The sequence below is a fragment of the Thalassophryne amazonica genome, chromosome 1, assembly GCF_902500255.1.
Source record: "Thalassophryne amazonica chromosome 1, fThaAma1.1, whole genome shotgun sequence".
Taxonomy (NCBI): Eukaryota; Metazoa; Chordata; class Actinopteri; order Batrachoidiformes; family Batrachoididae; genus Thalassophryne; species Thalassophryne amazonica.
The window spans coordinates 34,888,613-34,911,424 of NC_047103.1; the positions used below are offsets into that span (position 1 = coordinate 34,888,613).

The 22,812-nt window shown below is 40.4% G+C and overlaps 1 protein-coding gene across 1 annotated transcript in view; it reads left to right on the plus strand.

Moving 5' to 3' along the window:
• The first annotated feature begins 465 nt into the window (after positions 1–465).
• irf9 (interferon regulatory factor 9) overlaps positions 466–22,812 on the plus strand; it is a 57,532-nt gene continuing 35,185 nt past the window's right edge. Inside the window, 5 exon segments of the mRNA XM_034167725.1 lie at positions 466–567; positions 900–960; positions 18,294–18,362; positions 18,364–18,417; positions 18,508–18,688. Coding sequence (XP_034023616.1) covers positions 904–960; positions 18,294–18,362; positions 18,364–18,417; positions 18,508–18,688 — 361 coding nt within the window. The 5' untranslated portion in view covers positions 466–567; positions 900–903.

Consider the following 22,812-nt stretch of genomic DNA (forward strand, 5'->3'; position numbering starts at 1 on the left):
GGTTTTGACCTTTGAACTATGACCTTGAAAACTGAATCAGTTCTTGCCTATCAGGATATGAATCATCATAAACATTTCATAACAATATATGAAAAAATGTGGGTTTCAGGCTGTTCACAAACAACAAACGGGCGAAAACATAACCTCCTCCAACTTTGTTGGCGGTGGTAATAAAAGCAACATTGTCAAAGTCCAAATATTTATTGACTCAACTGTATTTCACAAAATATTTTATAGTTTAAAAATCTGCTATTATGAGTGCTTTATATTTTTTTTTCATAATTCTCTGTTACATTATTATTTTTTACCAGTAGCAGCAGCAACGGTTGCGACTATTCGTGGTTTTATTGGTATGTAAATGTAATTTTCAAGTTATTTGAGGTTATTTTTCAAGTTATTGTTGCTCTTATTCACCTGTGTGTTGTCGCCCCTGCTGGTCCAAGCGAAGACGGGTTCTGTAAAGTCACGTGATTTACGGGAAAAGGAGTTCGAGGGCGCTGCGTGAGCACTTGACGGAGAGCACGAGCGCACAGCCTACAGGCAGCCGCGCGAGGAAACGCAAGCGAGGTAAACGAAACTTAAAATCTACTTCCTGCGTTCACCGGTAAAGTGGCTGTTTTTAATATACGACCCCGACTGAAAAACACAGGAGCAGCCGAAGGGACTTATTTAATTACACAAATATGTCGGACGAGGCCAGAACGTGGTTGAATGTTTTGGTAAAGTGGAGCGTCCAGCGAGTCGTTGTTTTGTTTTTTTTTGCTCTGAACTGTTCGCTATAACGTGACGTAATTTATTTTCATAGTTTTCAATTTAAGATGAATTCTGCCGACGGTATTCAGGCAAGTAGACAGGTGACGTGCGTTGTTTTTGTTTATTGTTGTTGTTGTTTGTTTCAGAATCATGGCAGCAGGGAGAACGCGCTCCACGCGCAAACTGCGATCCTGGATGGTCGAACAGGTAGGTGTGTGTGTGGTGTGTGTGTGGTGTGTGTGTGTGTGTGTGTGTGTGTGTGTGTGTGTGAGTGAGAGAGAGAGAGAGAGAGATGCCTTTATTTGCAGTCAGGAGTGTATTTTCATTTTCTGTGCAACAGCAGAGTACTGAAATCCTCTCCACAGTGACATGCGTCAGATTTACAAACATGAACCCCACAGAGTAGCTTATTCATCGTTTGATTGACAGCAGTTAACGGTTATCAGCATTCTTTACCCATACAAACTGTAGCACACAAAAAGCACATTTAATTAAAAAAACCCCCACTGTTATGGACTTAGCTTTACTTATAAATGAAGTCCATGTGCCGCTCCTTCTGAACAAAAACATCAATGACTTGTTTGTAGAAGTTTATTAGCTTCCTTCAGTTTTAAAATCTCTGTCTCAGTGGAGACCACTGCCAGGGATGAAAGTCGTTCTTCATCAGTCCTGTTCTGATTGTATGTTTTGAGCCTTTTCTGGCTTTGAATGTGAGTGGTCGACCGCTCGTGTTTGATGAGATTTCTTTGTACATTCGGTCACAGTATCCCATCTGAGCCCAGACATTGTCAAAAGTTGAGGAAAATAAAGCAGGAAAAGGCAGTTTCTTGCTGGACGTCCACACAGCCAGACTTTACGTGTACCATACTCTGTTTGAAAAGAACGGGTCTTCTGTACCACAGTCTGAAGCATACCTTTCAGCTCCGGCTTTGGTCGTCTTGTAATTATTATCTCCTGCTTCATTTGAAAGTGCAGTTTAGAAAATTGTTTCCGTTTGGATATGTAATCCTCCATTCTGAAACTAAAGGCCAGGCGAGAGGAAAAAAATGAATGAACGGCTGCTCTTGTAGCTTGCTGTCATTATTCTGCAGCTGAGTAGATGCTGCAAGAAGAATCCCTGGGATAGTGCCCCCTACCATGAGGCAGGAGAACTGCATGCCTCATCTAGTGCCTTTTTGCAGCCATTTTATGATCGCTCAGCACACGAAACATGTTACACACACATACAGCTGTTGAGAAAAAACAATGTACATTATGTACATCAGCTAAACTGTGGAATTTAAGTTCATATAGCTTAAGTGCTTGACCATTTTAGTAGCAACATACAGAGAGTGTCTCACTGCACAGCATGCCAGCAGTTAGCCCAGTGATTGCACAATCCAAGGTGAGGCACAGCTGGCTGCTGCCTCACCGCGCATCTCTTCTAAGTATTTGAATGGCAAATGTGAAAATTCAGCGATTTTGAATAAAAAATAATCCAAAACTGGTGAAGTTAAAAGAAAATAACTTATAGTACAAATCACTGGATAATATTGTATAATTTATTTTTCATTTACATTTTCTTTCCATGATGACAGGTGAGGCACAGCCTCCCCTGCCTCCCCTAACCGCATGTCACTGCATCTCCACAAGTGAAAATAGAAATGCCACAGTGTTAAACAAAAAACCCTCCAGAAGTGTGAGATGAGATATACTTTATTGATGTCACAGTGTAGAAATGATGTTTATACTCCATTTACCTCAGACAGCAATTATTCATCCATCCATCCATTTTCTTCCGCTTTATCCGGAGTCGGGTCGCGGGGGCAGCAGCTCAAGCAAAGCCGCCCAGACCTCCCGATCCACACACACCTCCCCCAGCTCCTCCGGGGGAACCCCAAGGCGTTCCCAAGCCAGCCGAGAGATGTAGTCCCTCCAGCGTGTCCTGGGTCTTCCCCAGGGCCTCCTCCCAGTGGGATGTGCCCGGAACACCTCTCCAGCGAGGCGTCCAGGGGGCATCCAGAATAGATGCCCGAGCCACCTCAACTGACTCCTTTCGACGTGGAGGAGCAGTGGCTCAACTCCCAGCTCCTCCCGAGTGACCGAGTTCGTCACCCTATCTCTAAGGGAGCGCCCAGCCACCCTGTGGAGGAAAACTCATCTTGGCCGCTTGTACTCGCGATCTCATTCTTTCGGTCATGAGCCAAATCTCATGACCATAGGTGAGGATCGGAACGTAGATCGATCAGTAAATCGAGAGCTTTGCCCCCCTACTCAGCTCTCTCTTCACCACGATGGTCCGATACAGCGACCGCATCACTGCAGATGCTGCACCGATTCGTCTATCGATCTCACGCTCCATCCGTCCCTCACTCGTGAACAAGACCCCCGAGATACTTAAACTCTTCCACTTGAGGCAAGGACACTCCACCGACCTGAAGAGGGCAAGGCACCTTTTTTCGGTCGAGAACCATGGCCTCGGATTTGGAGGTGCTGATTTTCATCCCGGACGCTTCCCACTCGGCTGCAAACCGTCCCAGGGCATGCTGAAGGTCCTGATTTGACGAAGCCAGCAGAACCACATCGTCCGCAAACAGCAGAGACGAAATTCTGTGGTTCCCAAACCAGACCCCCTCTACACCCTGGCTGCGCCTAGAAATTCTGTCCTTAAAAATAATGAACATAACCAGTGACAAAGGGCAGCCCTGGCGGAGGCCAACGTGCACTGGAAACAGGTTTGACTTACTACTGGCAATGCGAACCAAGCTCCTTCTGCGTCGTACAGGGACCGGATAGCCCTTAGCAAAGGACCCCGTACTCCTGGAGCACTCCCCACAGGGTGTCCCGAGGGACACGGCCGAACGCCTTCTCCAGATCCACAAAACACATGTGGACTGGTTGGGCAAACTCCCATGAACCCTCAAGCACCCGATGGAGCGTGTAGAGCTGGTCTAGTGTGCCGCAACCAGGACGAAAACCACACTGCTCCTCCTGAATCCGAGGTTCGACCATCGGTCGAATTCTCCAGTACTCTGGAATAGACCTTACCGGGGAGGCTGAGGAGTGTGATCCCCCTATAGTTGGAATACACCCTCTGGTCCCTCTTCTTAAACAGAGGGACCACCACCCCAGTCTGCCAATCCAGAGGCACTGTCCCCGAACGCCACGCGATGTTGCAGAGGCGTGTCAGCCAAGACAGCCCCACAACATCCAGAGACTTAAGGTACTCAGGACGGATTTCATCCACCCCAGGAGCCTTGCCACGGAGGAGCTTTCTAACCACCTCGGTGACTTCCGCCTGGGTAATGCCACTGTCCAGCTAATGCCCACATATAAAACTGTGCTTAAATCATCAAAGCCACAGCACAAATCTGTGCTGGTGTGGACTGAGGACAGTGTGGAGACACTGAAAGCATGCTTTTCTTGCACGGACTGGAGCATTTTTCTCAAGTTGGAGTTAAATGAAGCCACAGAAACTATTACAGACTATATAATTTTTGTATGGACATTGTTGTATCAAAGAAACAAATTACACACTTTGCTAATAATAAGTCTTATGTAACTAGTGAAGTAAAAAACAGCATAAACAAAAAGCAACTGGCTTTTAAAAAACAAGGATAGAATAGCAGCAGCTGTAGCCCAAAAGGAACTAAATGTTGTGCTTAAAAATGCAAGAGAAAAGGAGCATGAACGCTTGGAAAGGAGCCTGAGCTCCATGGACAATAAAAAACTTTGGGGCTCAATGAAGAGGATTATAGGCATGAACACAAACAAACAGCACTTGATAACTATGAATGATGAGGAATTTGCTAACAGTTTAAATTATTTTTTTCTGAGGTTTGATGTTGAGAATGACATGAACTTTGCTTTTGATTTAATGGTGGACACGGATATTAAAAGTTTGACATTGATTTACAGGAGACTCAAGCTATTTTTAGCAAAGTCTCCAGTAAAATAGGCTGCTGGTCCAGATGGTCTGTCAGCCTTTCTTCTCAAAAACTGTGCAGAGTAGGTAGCTAAGGCCTTTTGCCCTATTTTTCAAATGCCTGCCACAAGTTGTTTAGTTCCACAGTTCTGGAAAAAAGTCAATTATCATACCTTATACCAAGATTTCTTGTCCAGCCACAAACAAAGATTATAGACCTGTGGCCCTTGACAAGTATTGTCATGAAATGTTTCGAGAAAATTATGGTGAACAGGTTGAAAATCAGAAGTGTCTCCTCACCTGGATCATTTTCAGTTTGCATATAAAGAGGGTATTGGCACGACTGATGCCATTGTTAACATGTTGCATATGATCTGTAAACATCTAGAAAAAGCCAGATGCTTATGCACGTGTTCTGTTTGCCGACTTTACATCAGCTTTTGACACAGTTCATCCTTACTTACTTATGCAGAAATTAATTGACCTAAATGTTAGCCCTTTTCTTGTAAAGTGGTTTTATTCTTTTTTAACAAATAGGTCACAACAGCTGAGGGTAAATAATTCTTTATCTGAAGCCAAAACATGTAGCACTGGAGTGCCCCAAGGAGCTGTAAATTCTATTCTTTTTTCATTGTATACAAATGAGTGTAGGAGTGAACAGTCAGATTATCAATCAATCAATCAAGTTTATTTCTAGAGCCCTTTACAACACTCAAAGTGACCAAAGTGCTTTACAACAAAATTTAAAAACAAAATATGGTAAAAACAATATCCAGCAGTAAAACCATTACAAAAACAATTAAATAAAATATGCATAAAAACATTTAATAACATAAAATAAAGCGCCATCATGCTACTGAGTGTTAAAAGCCAGCCTGAACAAATACGTCTTGAACCTGGACTTAAAAAGCTCCAAGTCAGAGATGATTCTCATTTCAGGGGGCAATTTATTCCAAAGATTACAACAAATCTTTGTTACATTACAACAAAATTTTGAAATTCTCTGATGACACAATCATTATGAGTTTGCTGACATCAGGTGAGAGTCCGTCCATATACATGGATGAAATAGACTCTTTTCATTCATGATGTGTGAGGCACCACTTGACTCTTAATGTTGTAAAAACTAAAGAGATGGTCTTTGACCCCAAAGGGCTGCTGTTCCATGACCCGGTCATTATTGGAGGTAGTGAGATAGAACAGGTAGAGTCTTTTAATATCTTGGTGTCTATGTGGACTGTTTTCTCAAGTGGAATGTGCATGTGGATTTTTTATGCTGCAAATTGTCCCAGAGGCTTCATTTTTTAAGAAGACTCAGATTGTTTGGTGTGAGTTCAACAATATTGGCTTTCTTTATAATGCTGTGCTGGAGAGCCTAATAAGATATGGCATGGTAGCTTGGTTCGGCTCTCTTACTGTCCAGAGCAAATCCAAAATTGAGAAACTAGTTCGATATGCCATGAAAATTATTGGCAAGAGAGAGTATCCTTCTTTAAAAACAATTTTTGAAACCTTGGTCCTGGCGCAAGCTAAAAATATTCTTAAGGAGCCTTCCCACACGCTTTTCAGTGAATATGAGCTCTTGCATCAGGGAGAAGGTATCGGGCTGTCAGGTATAAGAGCAATAGTTTTAAAAAATCCTTTGTTCCTTTGTCTATTGCTCTGTTGAATAAATCTGGATAATACCTACAGACGCATTACCGGACATTGAGGGGCCTCACTGAAGATTATCTAATTTTAACTGACTGTTTCCTGTGATTTTTTTATTTTTATTTATGTAATGGTATATTATGTGGTTGTTGCATGATTGTATGTGGTTTTACTTTTTAATTATGGCATTGCAAGCTCAAGACAAATTTCCCTTGGGACAATAAAGTAAACCTTGACCTTGACATCACATGTCTGATTTTATATATTGATTATATTCAGTCAATAAGTGTGGTCAGAGAAAACATTGGAAACTGCTAAACCTAGACTAAATTTATAACACTAAATTTATAACACTATTAAATATTATTGTGAAATATTATTTATGGATGACTGTGGTGTCCACATTTCATTGATTTCAATTATCGAAATTGGGAGCATAAAATTAGAAGAAAAAAAAGAAGAAAAATGAATAAAGATCAAGCAATGAACTGGCAACAAAGCAATAAGTTTTGAAATATTGAGACTGACAAAAAGGAAAATGTGAAAATATTTTAAAATCTGATTAAATATCAAACATGAAAATGTGGCAGTTTGTCACAATATGACCACTTTAATGATTATCTTATTGGATCTAAAACCATTTCATTTTAAATCTGTCCATTGAACATTAAAAGCTGGATAAAAACATCATGAATCAAACATTTTTAATCAGTTTTAAACCTGTTGTAGTTTGAAGAGGCTGTTAATTAATGATTGTTAAACCCAAACGGAGCATGAATGTTGGTAGAAGCACAAACTTTCACATTTGAGATGTAACAATGACAATTATTAAAGCAAGTTAATATTGGTAATGAAAGTATTTAATATGTATTTTTCCTACATGTGTTCCAGAGCAGCAGGAAATTCCTCACAGTAAGAGAAGTTAATCGTGTGCAGTTGATGTGCTGATAGCGCTACTTTCCTTGGCGTTGGTCTGGTATTGTTTAAACCGTGCAAAAAAAAAACAAACTTTCCAAAGGCATTGACGTCTAACCCAGTTACTGCACTTCAAAAAGTATTTGACGTGCAGTAACACGCCTTTAAATTTTTGTTTCACTGTGCACACTGTTCTGGGTGGAAAATGACTTCAGTCTGTACAAAATATGGGCAAACCATATAGACTGATGGGATGACAATATATTTACCAGGGAGAAATTCCATAACGAATATTTTTATTTCCTTCTAACGCCTTATACAGGCGGAAGTGTGTATGTGCATGCATGAACTTTTAAAATGACCTTTGACCTTGTGTGATGCGCGTTTACAGGGCGTACAAACTAACTTCCTTAAGAGGTCTTGTAATTCACTTAAGAGAAGTTATTGGTTTCAGAAACGGCTGATTTAGATTTAGAAGTGTTTATTTGTGGCTAATGCTTACAAAATATATGAGACCTATTAGATTTATACAGAAATAAGGTGTATCGGAGCATTTTCCGCCATCTTGATTTATTTTGTTTGAGCAAATTAATGTAACCCTGCCTTTCTCTACTCTGTTTGGCTGTCACCGTATGTGTCCCAGCATCCCTTGTGCACGTCGGGGGGGGGGGGGGGGGTTGGGGTGTCATGTGAGCTATAATGGTGCTATGGTATGTAGTTCATACAACTACCAAATGTAGTCTGTTTGTTTGAATTTTCTCCCTTCAGGGGAATAATTTTGATCATAGTGGCAATGTCAGACTGTGAATCCCTTATTTAAAAGGCTAAGGAATAAAATTATAGTGGTGCCAAAGAAAATTCTTTTTATTGCTGAAATCTTAAAAAATGCATTTGTGGTACATCTTAAACTGATGGAATGTGATGACTAGGTTCTGTGTTTTTGCGATAACTGTCATTCTAGTAGAATTCTGGTAAGCCCTAAATATTCTCATTTTTAAAGCCAATATTCGTTGTCTCTTATAATGTTTAACAAGTTCTCTGTGCCTTACCTTGTCCCCACGTATCGTGTTATGTATTTTAAAATGCCATGTAATAGAGGAAAATGTATTTTCTGTGCAGTTTTTCAAAATAAGGCTTTTCTGAAACACCTGAAAAACCACCTCATGCGATCACATTTTTGTGATATTTGAGTTTTTTCAATATACGTTTGCATGAAGCGTGTTTTCAGTTTGCTACTTCAGTTTGTGCAGTTTGGAGGATAATGGAAACCCACTTGCTGTCCCAATTCAGGGACTACATCTTTCTAAGGCTGCATCCTATCTGGCCTTCAGAAACAGTGGAGGCTAGAACCAACCATTTCTTGCCACTACCCTCTGTTTCATGGCAACCTTGACAGCTGCACGCAACAAGCTAGTGTAGTGGGCGTAACCCATAGTGTATTATAGTGTATTATTTGTCATTACTTATTTAGAATTGCACACATTGCCCTTAAAAAAAAAGACCAACTATTTTGTCTTATACCTGTTGTGTTATTTGTTTTGGGGGAAAGAAGGCTGCATTCCAAGGAGCCTTTGAAATGGGAAGGTCCATAATTTGAGACACAGCCTCTGCGTGTGTGTGTGTGTGTGTGTGTGTGTGTGTGTGTGTGTGTGTGTGTGTGTGTGTGTGTGTGTGTGTGTGTGTGTGTGTGTGTGTGTGTGTGTGTGTGTGTGTGTGTGTGTGTGTGTGTGTGTGTGTGTGTGTGTGTGTGTGTGTGTGTCAGAGAGCAAGGACGAATCCATATATGGACTGCTGTGACTTATAAAAATAGTTATTTCTTGCCTAAATTTAGCTTGCAGCATGCGACTTTCTACATTCACAGGCAGAGAATTATTGGCGAGCGGCAGATAACAGAAATTTTCAAATCCAATGCAGCATTTCTACACAAAGCTACAACATACATCAATTAAAAGGTTATTGCCTCTACTTTTAAGAAATGCCTGTTGTGGCATTGGTGTGTATTACAGTTTTGACCAGTGGATAATTTACTACAGTTACCCAACACCACAAAAAATCCACTTGAAATAACATGTTTATTATTAAATATGTTTTACTGGTCCATAAATCTGTTCAATATGAGTAACTTGGCCATTAGTTAGTTAGGTTACTGCATTGGCGATAACTACTTCATAAACTTAAAAAAAAAAACAAAACAAAAAAAAACAAAAAAAACAGAAAAGATCATTAAATCTTTTCCTGCTGAATTAATGTTCTTGTACAAGCAAGTTCACATAAAGTGTAAAATACAATTTATTTCACAATTACTTTGGAATATCACCATAATTACTGGTAACAGTTAAAAGTTACGTTCACCTGCCTCTGTTATTTATAAAGTTGAATTGAAAATTAAAAAGGTGAGATTATTTTCTTATATTTACATTCACTGAATGAGGTACAATATCAAATCTAACTTGCCAATGAAATCCTATAATCTTTTCCGAATCTGTATTTTGAACCAATTGCCTACTGCTGAAACCTAATTTTTTGCTTTTTTTTATTACTGTATTAATTCTCTAGTGTTCATTCATTGTCAGCCGGGTTTTTGATGAACCTGGCTTCCAGGTAGTGTTGGAATTATCACATACAACGATGCCAACTTCCTCTAATGTTACAAGTTCTGTGAAGCTAATTGTACCACAGTTGAAATGTAAATGCAAATTGTGGCAGTTTTTGTGGTCAGGCCAAAGTGGGCGTTTTGTCACTGGTGTGAATCATACCACTAAATTTGTCTATTTCTTTTCTTCATAGCTAATAACCACAAAGGGGAACTGGACTCAGTTAAATGTTACCAGAGCAAGATACATGCTAGTAAAATACTTGTTGCCTTAAAACAAACATTAATCCTGCTTTTGTCAAATTATTAGGAAATGTTGTAAAATTTGACTTAATTATTCTATTATAATTATAATAACCAGTTAGTAAAAACAATGATTCATTTTACTGACTGGTTATTAGAATTAGTCAAAGTGCTAATAAATGTCATAGTTTCAACACCACTAACACAATATATTGACTGTTGTTGAAAAATCTCACTTTATTGCCAAATCTATCTGAAAACAAAACAGGGCACTTGTCACATTGGGTTATTCAGTTCATCAACCGTGCATACAAAAAAAAAAAAAAAAAATGCAGTTTTCACAATTCCACAACAAGCATATTCTTAAAGTAGATACATTTACCTTTAAAATGGTGTATGTTGTAGATAAATAGAAAAATAGAGCCCTTGTTTGGGAATTGTCGCTTGCCTATTATAGGAGTTTGATGCCAAATTAAACTTCAGCTGTGTGTAACTGTGTAAAAAGTTTTTTTTTTTAATAAAACAAACTTTTGGTGGTTGGCTCTCACTGCGGTATTGTATCACTTCCTGTTCTGGAGCACAGCGGTGTTTTGCTGTATCTGTTAGCTGTTTAATCTGCGCAGTTAGATTGATCTAGTTAACTAGATAACGATTTGTTTCACAGTGTAATCTTCACGTGCTTTAACTAAAGCACTCCCTCTGCTGAATCACCTCTAAATTATTTACACATTATTCACTTTGTGTGTTTTTAGGAATCCGCTAGCTTAGCGCAGCTACTAGCTCTTAACTGGTTTAGCATGGCGGCTTCTCCTGTCTCTCCCACACTTTTCTGCTCTGGGTGTGAAATGTTTAGTTATTCCTCGGCCTCCTTTAGCAGTAATGGTACTTGTAATAAGTGTAGCTTATTCGTAGCTTTGGAGGCCAGGCTGGGCGAATTGGAGACTCGGCTCCGCACCGTGGAAAATTCTACAGCTAGCCAGGCCCCTGTAGTCGGTGCGGACCAAGATAGCTTAGCCGCCGTTAGTTTCCCTCTGGCAGATCCCGGGCAGCCGGGAAAGCAGGCCGACTGGGTGACTGTGAGGAGGAAGCGTAGTCCTAAACAGAAGCCCCATATACACCGCCAACCCGTTCACATTTCTAACCGTTTTTCCCCACTCGACGACACACCCGCCGAGGATCAAACTCTGGTTATTGGCGACTCTGTTTTGAGAAATGTAAAGTTAGCGACACCAGCAACCATAGTCAATTGTCTTCCGTTGGCCAGAGCAGGTGACATTGAAGGAAATTTGAAACTGCTGGCTAAGGCTAAGTGTAAATTTGGTAAGATTGTAATTCACGTCGGCAGTAATGACACCCGGTTACGCCAATCGGAGGTCGCTAAAATTTATATTGAATCGGTGTGTAACTTTGCAAAAACAATGTCGGACTCTGTAGTTTTCTCTGGGCCATTCCCCAATCAGACCGGGAGTGACATGTTTAGCCGCATGTTCTCCCTGAATTGCTGGCTGTCTGAGTGGTGTCCAAAAAATGAGGTGGGCTTCATAGATAATTGGCAAAGCTTCTGGGGAAAACCTGGTTTTGTTAGGAGAGACGGCATCCATCCCACTTTGGATGGAGCAGCTCTCATTTCTAGAAATCTGGCCAATTTCTTAAATCCTCCAAACCGTGACTATCCAGGGTTGGGACCAGGAAGCAGAGTTGTAGTCTTACACACCTCTCTGCAGCTTCTCTCCCCCTGCCATCCCCTCATTACCCCATCCCCGTAGAGACGGTGCCTGCTCCCAGACCACCAATAACCAGCAAAAATCTATTTAAGCATAAAAATTCAAAAAGAAAAAATAATATAGCACCTTCAACTTCACCACAGACTAAAACAGTTAAATGTGGTCTATTAAACATTAGGTCTCTCTCTTCTAAGTCCCTGTTAGTAAATGATATAATAATTGATCAACATATTGATTTATTCTGCCTTACAGAAACCTCGTTACAGCAGGATGAATATGTTAGTTTAAATGAGTCAACACCCCGAGTCACACTAACTGCCAGAATGCTTGTAGCAAGGGCCGAGGTGGAGGATTAGCAGCAATCTTCCATTCCAGCTTATTAATTAATCAAAAACCCAGACAGAGCTTTAATTCATTTGAAAGCTTGACTCTTAGTCTTGTCCATCCAAATTGGAAGTCCCAAAAAACAGTTTTATTTGTTATTATCTATCGTCCACCTGGTCGTTACTGTGAGTTTCTCTGTGAATTTTCAGACCTTTTGTCTGACTTAGTGCTTAGCTCAGATAAGATAATTATAGTGGGCGATTTTAACATCTACACAGATGCTGAGAATGACAGCCTCAACACTGCATTTAATCTATTATTAGACTCAATTGGCTTTGCTCAAAATGTAAATGAGTCCACCCACCACTTTAATCATATCTTAGATCTTGTTCTGACTTATGGCATGGAAATTGAAGACTTAACAGTATTCCCTGAAAACTCCCTTCTGTCTGATCATTTCTTAATAACATTTACATTTACTCTGATGGACTACCCAGCAGTGGGGAATAAGTTTCATTACACTAGAAGTCTTTCAGAAAGCACTATAACTAGGTTTAAGGATATGATTCCTTCTTTATGTTCTCTAATGCCATATACCAACACAGTGCAGAGTAGCTACCTAAACTCTGTAAGTGAGTTAGAGTATCTCGTCAATAGTTTTACATCCTCATTGAAGACAACTTTGGATGCTGTAGCTCCTCTGAAAAAGAGAGCTTTAAATCAGAAGTGCCTGACTCCGTGGTATAACTCACAAACCCGCAGCTTAAAGCAGATAACCCGTAAGTTAGAGAGGAAATGGTGTCTCACTAATTTAGAAGATCTTCACTTAGCCTGGAAAAGAGTCTGTTGGTCTATAAAAAAAACCCTCCGTAAAGCTAGGACATCTTACTAATCGTCACTAATTGAAGAAAATAAGAACAACCCCAGGTTTCTTTCAGCACTGTAGCCAGGCTGACAGAGTCAGAGCTCTATTGAGCCGAGTATTCCTTTAACTTTAACTAGTAATGACTTCATGACTTTCTTTGCTAATAAAATTTTAACTATTAGAGAAAAAATTACTCATAACTATCCCAAAGACGTATCGTTATCTTTGGCTGCTTTCAGTGATGCCGGTATTTGGTTAGACTCTTTCTCTCCGATTGTTCTGTCTGAGTTATTTTCATTAGTTAGTTCATCCAAACCATCAACATGTCTATTAGACCCCATTCCTACCAGGCTGCTCAAGGAAACCCTACCATTATTTAATGCTTCGATCTTAAATATGATCAATCTATCTTTATTAGTTGGCTATGTACCACAGGCTTTTAAGGTGGCAGTAATTAAACCATTACTTAAAAAGCCATCACTTGACCCAGCTGTCTTAGCTAATTATAGGCCAATCTCCAACCTTCCTTTTCTCTCAAAAAGTCTTGAAAGGGTAGTTGTAAAACAGCTAACTGATCATCTGCAGAGGAATGGTCTATTTGAAGAGTTTCAGTCAGGTTTTAGAATTCATCATAGTACAGAAACAGCATTAGTGAAGGTTACAAATGATCTTCTTATGGCCTCAGACAGTGGACTCATCTCTGTGCTTGTTCTGTTAGACCTCAGTGCTGCTTTTGATACTGTTGACTGTTGTTGATCTATTACAGAGATTAGAGCATGCCATAGGTATTAAAGGCACTGCGTTGCGGTGGTTTGAATCATATTTATCTAATAGATTACAATTTGTTCATGTAAATGGGGAATCTTCTTCACAGACTAAGGTTAATTATGGAGTTCCACAAGGTTCTGTGCTAGGACCAATTTTATTCACTTTATACATGCTTCCCTTAGGCAGTATTATTAGACAGCATTGCTTAAATTTTCATTGTTATGCAGATTATACCCAGCTTTATCTATCCATGAAGCCAGAGGACACACACCAATTAGCTAAACTGCAGGATTGTCTTACAGACATAAAGACATGGATGACCTCTAATTTCCTGCTTTTAAACTCAGATAAAACTGAAGTTATTGTACTTGGCCCCACAAATCTTAGAAACATGGTGTCTAACCAGATCCTTACTCTGGATGGCATTACCCTGACCTCTAGTAATACTGTGAGAAATCTTGGAGTCATTTTTGATCAGGATATGTCATTCAAAGCGCATATTAAACAAATATGTAGGACTGCTTTTTGCATTTACTCAATATCTCTAAAATTAGAAAGGTCTTGTCTCAGAGTGCTGCTGAAAAACTAATTCATGCATTTATTTCCTCTAGGCTGGACTATTGTAATTCATTATTATCAGGTTGTCCTAAAAGTTCCCTGAAAAGCCTTCAGTTAATTCAAAATGCTGCAGCTAGAGTACTAGCGGGACTAGAAGGAGAGAGCATATCTCACCCATATTGGCCTCTCTTCATTGGCTTCCTGTTAATTCTAGAATAGAATTTAAAATTCTTCTTCTTACTTATAAGGTTTTGAATAATCAGGTCCCATCTTATCTTAGGGACCTCATAGTACCATATCATCCCAATAGAGCGCTTCGCTCTGACTGCAGGCTTACTTGTAGTTCCTAGGGTTTGTAAGAGTAGAATGGGAGGCAGAGCCTTCAGCTTTCAGGCTCCTCTCCTGTGGAACCAGCTCCCAATTCAGATCAGGGAGACAGACACCCTCTCTGCTTTAAGATTAGGGTTAAAACTTTCCTTTTTCCTAAAGCTTATAGTTAGGGCTGGATCAGGTGACCCTGAGCCATCCCTTAGTTATGCTGCTATAGACTTAGACTGCTGGGGGGTTCCCATGATGCATTGAGTGTTTCTTTCTCCTTTTGCATTTAATCAGTAGTGATTGATCTCTGCTCCCCTCCACAGCATGTCTTTTTCCTGGTTCTCTCCCTCAGCCCCAACCAGTCCCAGCAGAAGACTGCCCCTCCCTGAGCCTGGTTCTGCTGGAGGTTTCTTCCTGTTAAAAGGGAGTTTTTCCTTCCCACTGTCACCAAGTGCTTGCTCACAGGGGGTCGTTTTGACCGTTGGGGTTTTTACGTAATTATTGTATGGCCTTGCCTTACAATATAAAGCGCCTTGGGGCAACTGTTTGTTGTGATTTGGCGCTATATAATAAAATTGATTGATTGATTGAATAAAATATCGCCTCTTCAAAACTAGATTATTATATTGATTTTTATGGATATTTTTTAAATAAAAATATTTATTGTTTAAATAAATATTTTTTAAATACCCTCTTTCCCCAACAAACATGTTTTTCCACACTTCTTGTAAGAAAAGAGTGACTTCAGCTGATGCAAGTAGCTAATGGTGGTGTGTTTTTTTTTTTTTTTTTGGAGGGGGGGGGGGGTGATCATTTGGTGAGCTAGCTGAAAGTAGAAATGCCTGTTTGTCAAACACACAAAATCCTGACCTCAACATAAATTGTTAATCAGATTGACAGAACATTGATGGCTTAGTCTGATGAATGTGATATAGTAATTACCCTGTAATTACCCTGCAAGGCCAAACATAGTGCAGAGTATTGTATTTGCTCATGTGTGTCTGTGTACAGAATAACTCATTCACTCAGCAGATTTTTATCAAACTTAGTTAGAATGTTCCTTGGGTGGGTGTCTCCAAATGATTAGCTTTAGGAGCAGCTCAGCCAAAGATCAAGGTCAGGTTCAAGGTAATCCAAAATATAGTCCAAAAACACACTTTTCAAGATGTCGCCGCAACCAACAGGGCTAGACAGACAATACAAAGCTTCTATCAGTCAGTAAATCACTTGTGTTTAAATGGTCGGAGTGTTACAATAACATAAAATGATGTTGTAAATTGTAAAAAAAAAAAAAAAAAGAAAGTATCTCCACAAAACTGTAGGGCTCGAGAGGTGATCAGAAGGCTTTATCTATTTAATCATTTGTCATTACATGTGTACATCACTAAAACATCCCGCCCAAAAACATTTATTATGTGCACACATAGGGTCTGTGTTTCCCTTCCAGTGTCTTTCATTACTGGTTCCAAGTATTTGCTTCTTTTTTGAATGAATGAATTCTTTAATGTCATTGCACAAAATACAATGAAATTGGATAGCAATCCTCTTGGTGCTCTAAAATAAATAATAAAAAAAATACTAAAATAATATAAGACAATGCAAAGAAAAACCTGCACGTACATCTCCCCTCACTGCCCTCCCCTATCCTCAGATACCCCACATACATACACATAACATTCTCCATACTCAATTAGAATAGCAGATAAGGTAGACTGGAAAAAGTGCATAAGTGCATAAAGTACATGCAGTCCGACCTTCAGAAGGGCTCAGTCTCTCGGATCTAGATAGGCCATGTGTGAAAATGATTGGAAATGTTCAGTGTCTGTATTGCAGTGGGGTAGAAACTGCTTTTGAATCTATTTGTGCATGATTTGATGGACCTAAAACATTTGCCAGAGGGCAGCAGTGCAAACATATGATGACCAGGGTGTGAGGGGTCCTTCAAAATGCTTTCAGATCTAGTGATGCAGCGAGAGATGAAGATGTCCTGCAGGGAGGGCAGGACACAGTCTATGATTTTTTTGGGCAACGTTAATAAGTTAATAATCCGTTGTAGAGCCTTCTTGTCTGTTGCTGAGCAGCAGGTATACCAGGTGGAAATGCAGTAGGCCAGCACGCTCTCAATGGAGCAGTGGTAGAAGGACACCAGCAGTTTCTCCTCCAGGTGGTGTTTCCTGAGTATTCTCAGGAACTGGAGTCACTGCTGGGCCTTCTTGACCATGTGGTTGGTGTTGACAGACCAAGTGAGGTCCTCTGTGATGTTTTCTGTGTAGGCTCTCAGTTGTCCAGGTGGTTTCCATAGTAGAGAAGTTTGAATCTTCGACTGGACTGGGTTGCTTGACGCGAGGACGTTTCACTTCAAATCGCAGAAGCTTCCTCAGCTAAAATTCTTGCTCTAGTAGTCTGACTTCTGTCTGACACTTGTCGAGAAGAACAAACAGAAGCCGCAAAAGCTGGAGTTTTAAACCTAACCACACGCCTCCTACCTCTGTGATGTATATGTCCAGGAACTTCAAAGCAGGAACTCTCTCCACACATTCCCCATAATGTAAAGGGGCTCCATTGCTGACTTTTTTTCTGCGAAAATCCATGATTATTTCTTTTGTTTTGGAAGTATTAAGGATAAGATTGCAGTCCTTGCACCACCCCACCAGTCTGCGGACTTCCTCTCGGTAGGCGGCCTCTTCTCCCCCTGAGATGAGACCGATGACAGTTGTATCGCTCGCATACTTGATGATTGTGTTTGTAGGGTGGGTGGGGGTACAATCATAAGTGTACAGAGAATACAACAGAGGACTCAGTACACAGCCCTGGGGGGAGCCAGTACTGAGTGTAAGTTGAGATGAGATTTGTTTGCCTATTTTCACTGTTTGAGGTCGGTTGGTAAGAAAGTCCATAATCCATTGGCAGATGGATGGGGATAATCCCAGGTTTGTGAGTTTGGTATGATGGTGTTAAAAGCAGAGCTGAAGTCTGATGTAGATGACTGTAGCTTGAATATGGGGAGCGTTTGTCTGTTGGCTGTGCTCAACAAGATATATGAAGGTGTCACCTGTGCATCTGTAAAATGCTTTTTCACTTTCAATGATCAGAGTAATTTTGTTGAAGAAAATGAGTTCAGTCAATACTGTTTCATTCTTTTTTCCACTGGGAGCCTTAAATAACCTAAATGTTGTGGTAATTGTATAGTCAGTAAGGGGCAGTAAAGGTGTCCATGAAAACTGACGGTTGGACATTTTAGCATTTCATGGTCATACATTAGCAGTATGGCTGCTTTCAAAATGGTGTTATAATCCACACCACAGTTGTAGGTCCTGTCATCACACCGAAATATGAAGAAAATCCACCAAATAGTTCTTAAAATCTTAAAAAATAAATAAATGAAAATAAAAAATGTGTCAACAACAATATGTCAACATTTAGCAGAAGCACCACCTATCCAGATTTTGATATGAGGAATGTCAGGCATGGATTCAGTGCTAATGTCATACTAAATATGGCGGAAATCCACTGAGATCTAACTCCAGATCCTAAGCAACTAGTGACAGCCAAAACCAAAACTATGTAAGACAAGGGATTGTATCCTCCTTCCAGGTGAACTTTGTAACTAAATCGGCGCTGCAGCGAGGTATCCTCTTAATTAGGTTTTGGGAATTTTTGTGTGTTTGGTTGTTGCAGGTCAGCAGTGGGAAATATCCCGGGCTGGTCTGGGACGATGAAGCCAAAACCATGTTCCGTATCCCGTGGGAAACATGCAGGAAAACAAGACTTCCGCAAAGATGAGGATGCTGCCATCTTCAAGGTGTGTTTGTTGATGCTATCTTATTAATAAATCGCTGAGATTGTAAGACATGACACACAGCAGTTCTTGACAGTGATGTAACGTCCACAGGCATGGGCAGAGTTCAAAGGGAAGCTGACTGATGGGGGGCGGGATGATCCCGCCTCCTGGAAAACCCGTCTGCGATGCGCTCTCAACAAGAGCCTTGAGTTTGAAGAGGTGTCGGACCGAGCCCAGCTGGACATCTCAGAGCCCTACAAGGTTTACCGGCTTGTTCCTTCCAATGAGCAAGGTGAGACACGGTCACATCTACAAGAGTTGCGGATTTCACGGGGAATCTTTCAAATGATGGTACAAGCACCAAATTTGTCAAAAATAATCCTTAACCCTCAAGTGACCAAGCTATTTTAGATACTAATATGATAGACTGGGGTTATTTATGACCCCATTGACTTATATTGGATACTTCTTTATAAATGATTGTTTTAGGGTTCTTCATATTTATTTCACTCTCTAATATATTTGTCCATCATCCTTTTTCATCCTCACTCTGGGCATCAAGAATCAGTCTCAGTGCTTGTGTAGCTGTAAATCTTGCTATTCCAGTTCTGTTGGCCATGCATCCTTGCAAAACCTTAAAATATAATGATTAGAGTTGGCAAGTTACAATACCATCTGAAGATATAATGTCAAATCTCATAGATCTTCCCGGGGTCATAAGTGACCTCACACAAGTTTGGATTTTTTTTACTTAGATAGATCAGCTGATCCTTGCAAATTCTATGAACAAATACAGGACAAATAGATTGACAAATTCATGGGAGGAAACTTTTTACCAATTAAAATTAGAAAAATGGTTCCACAAAAATATATGCCCACTCAGTCGCTTGAGGGTTAAACATTACTCAGATTTTCTTAATGACAGCCATTTTCAATGATCAATCAAGTTTATTTCTAGAGCCCTTTACAACACTCAAATGACCAAAGTGCTTTACAACAAAATTTAAAAACAAAACATGGTAAAAACAAATATCCAGCAGTAAAACCATTACAAAAACAATTAAATAAAATATGCATAACACATTTAATAACATAAAATAAAGCGCCATCATGCTACTGAGTGTTAAAAGCCAGCCTGAACAAATACGTCTTGAGCCTGGACTTAAAAAGCTCCAAGTCAGAGATGATTCTCATTTCAGGGGGCAATTTATTCCAAAGTTTGGGCCCAGCAACAGAGAAGGCCCGATCACCCCAGCGTTTAGACCTGGACCTGGGCACCTCCAATAAAAGCTGATTTACAGACCTCAAAGACCTGTTTGAGACACGAGGATGCAAAAGCTCAGTTAAATAAGGAGGGGCCAGGCCATTAAGGGCTTTAAAGACAAACATCAAAATTTTAAAATCAATCCTAAAAGAGACTGGAAGCCAGTGCAAATTAAAAAGAACTGGGGTGATGTGCTGACGTCTTGATATGTTTGTTAAAAATCGGGCTGCAGCATTTTGCACCAGCTGGAGACGACTCAGAGATGTCTGAGGAAGTCCAACATAAAGGGCATTACAAGAGTCAATTCTAGAGCTGATAAAAGCGTGGATAGTTTTTTTCAAGGTCAGTGTGGTTTAAAATGGTTTAACCTTAGATAAAAGACGCAACTGACAAAAACTTGTTCTTACCACGCTGTCAATTTGTTTGTCAAATCTAAAAGAATTGTCAAATACCACCCAAAGATTTCTTACTATAGGTTTCAAAGACGCAGACAACAAACCAGAACCTAGAAGAGCAGGGTCACCAAACAAAATGTAATCAGTTTTGTCCTCGTTCAAATGGAGAAAATTTTGCTGTAGCCACAGCTTTATATCAGCCATGCAGTCTGAAAAACGTCTGATAGCGTCATTTGTATTTGAAGACACTGGCAGATAAATCTGCAGGTCCATCTGCATAGCAATGAAAAGACATGTTATGTCTCTCCATAATGGAGCCCAGTGGTAACATATAAAGACAAAACAAAATGGGGCCCAAAATGGAACCCTGGGGTACTCCACAAGACAAGGTTGCAACAGAGGAGGACAAGTCACCTATCATGACAGAAAATGTTCTGTTCATTAGATAGGAACTAAACCTCTTTAATGCTGTGCCACAAATGCCAACATGGTGCTTTAAACGAGACAAGAGAATCCTGTGATCAACAGTATCAAATGCTGCTGTCAAATCAAGAAGCACTAAAAGAACTGGACATTTAGCATCAAGCGACAGGGCCACATCATTGTGGACTTTGAGGAGTGCAGATTGTGTGCTGTGCCTTGTTCTGAACCCTGACTGAAATTTTTCAAGAATAAAATTACTATCTAAGAACACTTGCAACTGTTTAAAAACAGCTTTTTCAATCATTTTTGAAATAAAAGACAAATTTGACACAGGTCTAAAATTAGATAGAACAGAAGTGTCAAGGCGTGGTTTTTTTTTAAGCAATGGTCTCACCACAGCATGTTTGAAAGCGTCAGGAAAACATCCTGAACTTAGACATATTAATTAAAATCAAAAGGGAAGGGCCAACAGTGGTGAACACTTCTTTCAGTAATTTAGCAGGAAGAAAATCTAAAGGGCAGTTAGTGACCCTCATGCATTTAACAATGTCAGTGAGGGATGTCAGAGTGATGGGATCAAAATGATCAAGCACTGCAGAGTGCACAGTAGTAACAGACTCCTCCAGATTGATACTGCAGCTTCTCAGTGCTCTCACTGACATCACCTTATCCACAAAAAAGTGTAAGAAATCCTCACAGGTAGAAACAGTGGCATTTTCAAAATGAGGGGTGCGGGGGTTCACAACCGAATTAATTATGTTGAACAACACACGAGGGCTATGTCCATTTGTGGAAATGATGATTTTCAATGATCTTCTTTTGGTGATGAATATCCACAGACTTGCTCAATATTGATGATTGCAGCATCAAATCAACCTTTTTAACCACGTAGAAACCAAATTTGGATCTCCAAAAGCCATTTCTCAACTCAAGCAGCATTACGTCACCATGCCAAGTGTGCTCCCTACCAAATATATAGACTTCAGTTAGATTCTGTATTCCGCAACCTGTGTCCTTAGTTGGGGAAGTACCCTGTTATGGGCTGTCGTCCCATTCACGGGGGGTTGTAGACGCCCATCTGCTTCATGACTTGGTATATCGGGATACGCACTGAGCCGATGCATGGCTTGTATAGGGCTTACTTCGCTGTAGTCAAAAACCTACTTTGGACACCAAATTGGTCCACCATTTACAGAAAAAATAGCAGGCACTGCCTTAATGGACCTCCCTAACCTGCACTATGTCATGTCTATGGAAAAGGCCAAGTCAGTTATGGCTGATCTTAGTCACCCCCTGTATGGCGAGTTCATATTGTGTCCGTCTCACCGCAGATATGCCTTACCAAGATGCATGAAAAACACACACAAACTCATTTGTCCCCACTGTCATTGGCCTTTTAAAAACATGTGGGTAATGTATTCATTGTTGTTTTTTCATTTTTATTGTGTTGTCCTTTGTTGTTGGGGTTGTTTAGTACTGCTGGCTATGAAACAAAATGCAAATAATGGATAAAGAAACCTTGACCTTCAGTATGCGAGACTGGCATCCATTCTCTCTCCCCCATCTTGAAAATGGTCTGTGGACTCGGTTTTCAGTGGCAACAATTTAATGCATCACACCACATTTTACTGACCATTCAATTTGACTAAATTTGATGCTTCCAGAAACAGCAGCACATTTCCAACTTTCACTTTCCAAAACTTCTGTGTGAGGGGACTGTATGTTGACATCTAAGAGCCTTTGGGCAAGGTCCTTAATCCCCCAGATCCAAACGGTGTGCAGTTGAGTGCCTTGTATAGCAGCACCCTGACGTGTGTGTGTGTGAGGTATCATTGTAAAGTACTTTGAGCTTCCAATTAAGGTGGAAAAGCACTATATAAGTGCATTTCATTTACCATTTATTTACTACCTTCCCTACCTGGAAGGAGCACATCCACTGGTCTGCAGCAGTGCTCTCACATTTGGATGTGCTAATATTCACCCACAATACTTCACACAAATTTTCCCCATTAAACCTCAAGTCTGGGTCCCACCGAATAATGAAGGATGAATAATGAGCCACGCATGGGTGTGTCAGCGATTAGTCGAAGAATGACCCACGTTTTCATCTATCGCGTATCTGCTATGAAGGTGCCTCTATGTGCCTCTCTTTACCCTGCATGTGCCACGTAGCAGCCTCTAGTGAACCACGACGGACTTGTCATTAGAGCCTCGAATGGCTTATCAGCCACACTAAGCCACGTAGTGCTGTGATTGTGCCAAGATAACGCCATGTTAGCGCACGTTTAGGCATGGGTTTGGTCCAGACATCCAGCCCTCCGACACCTGGTCCCT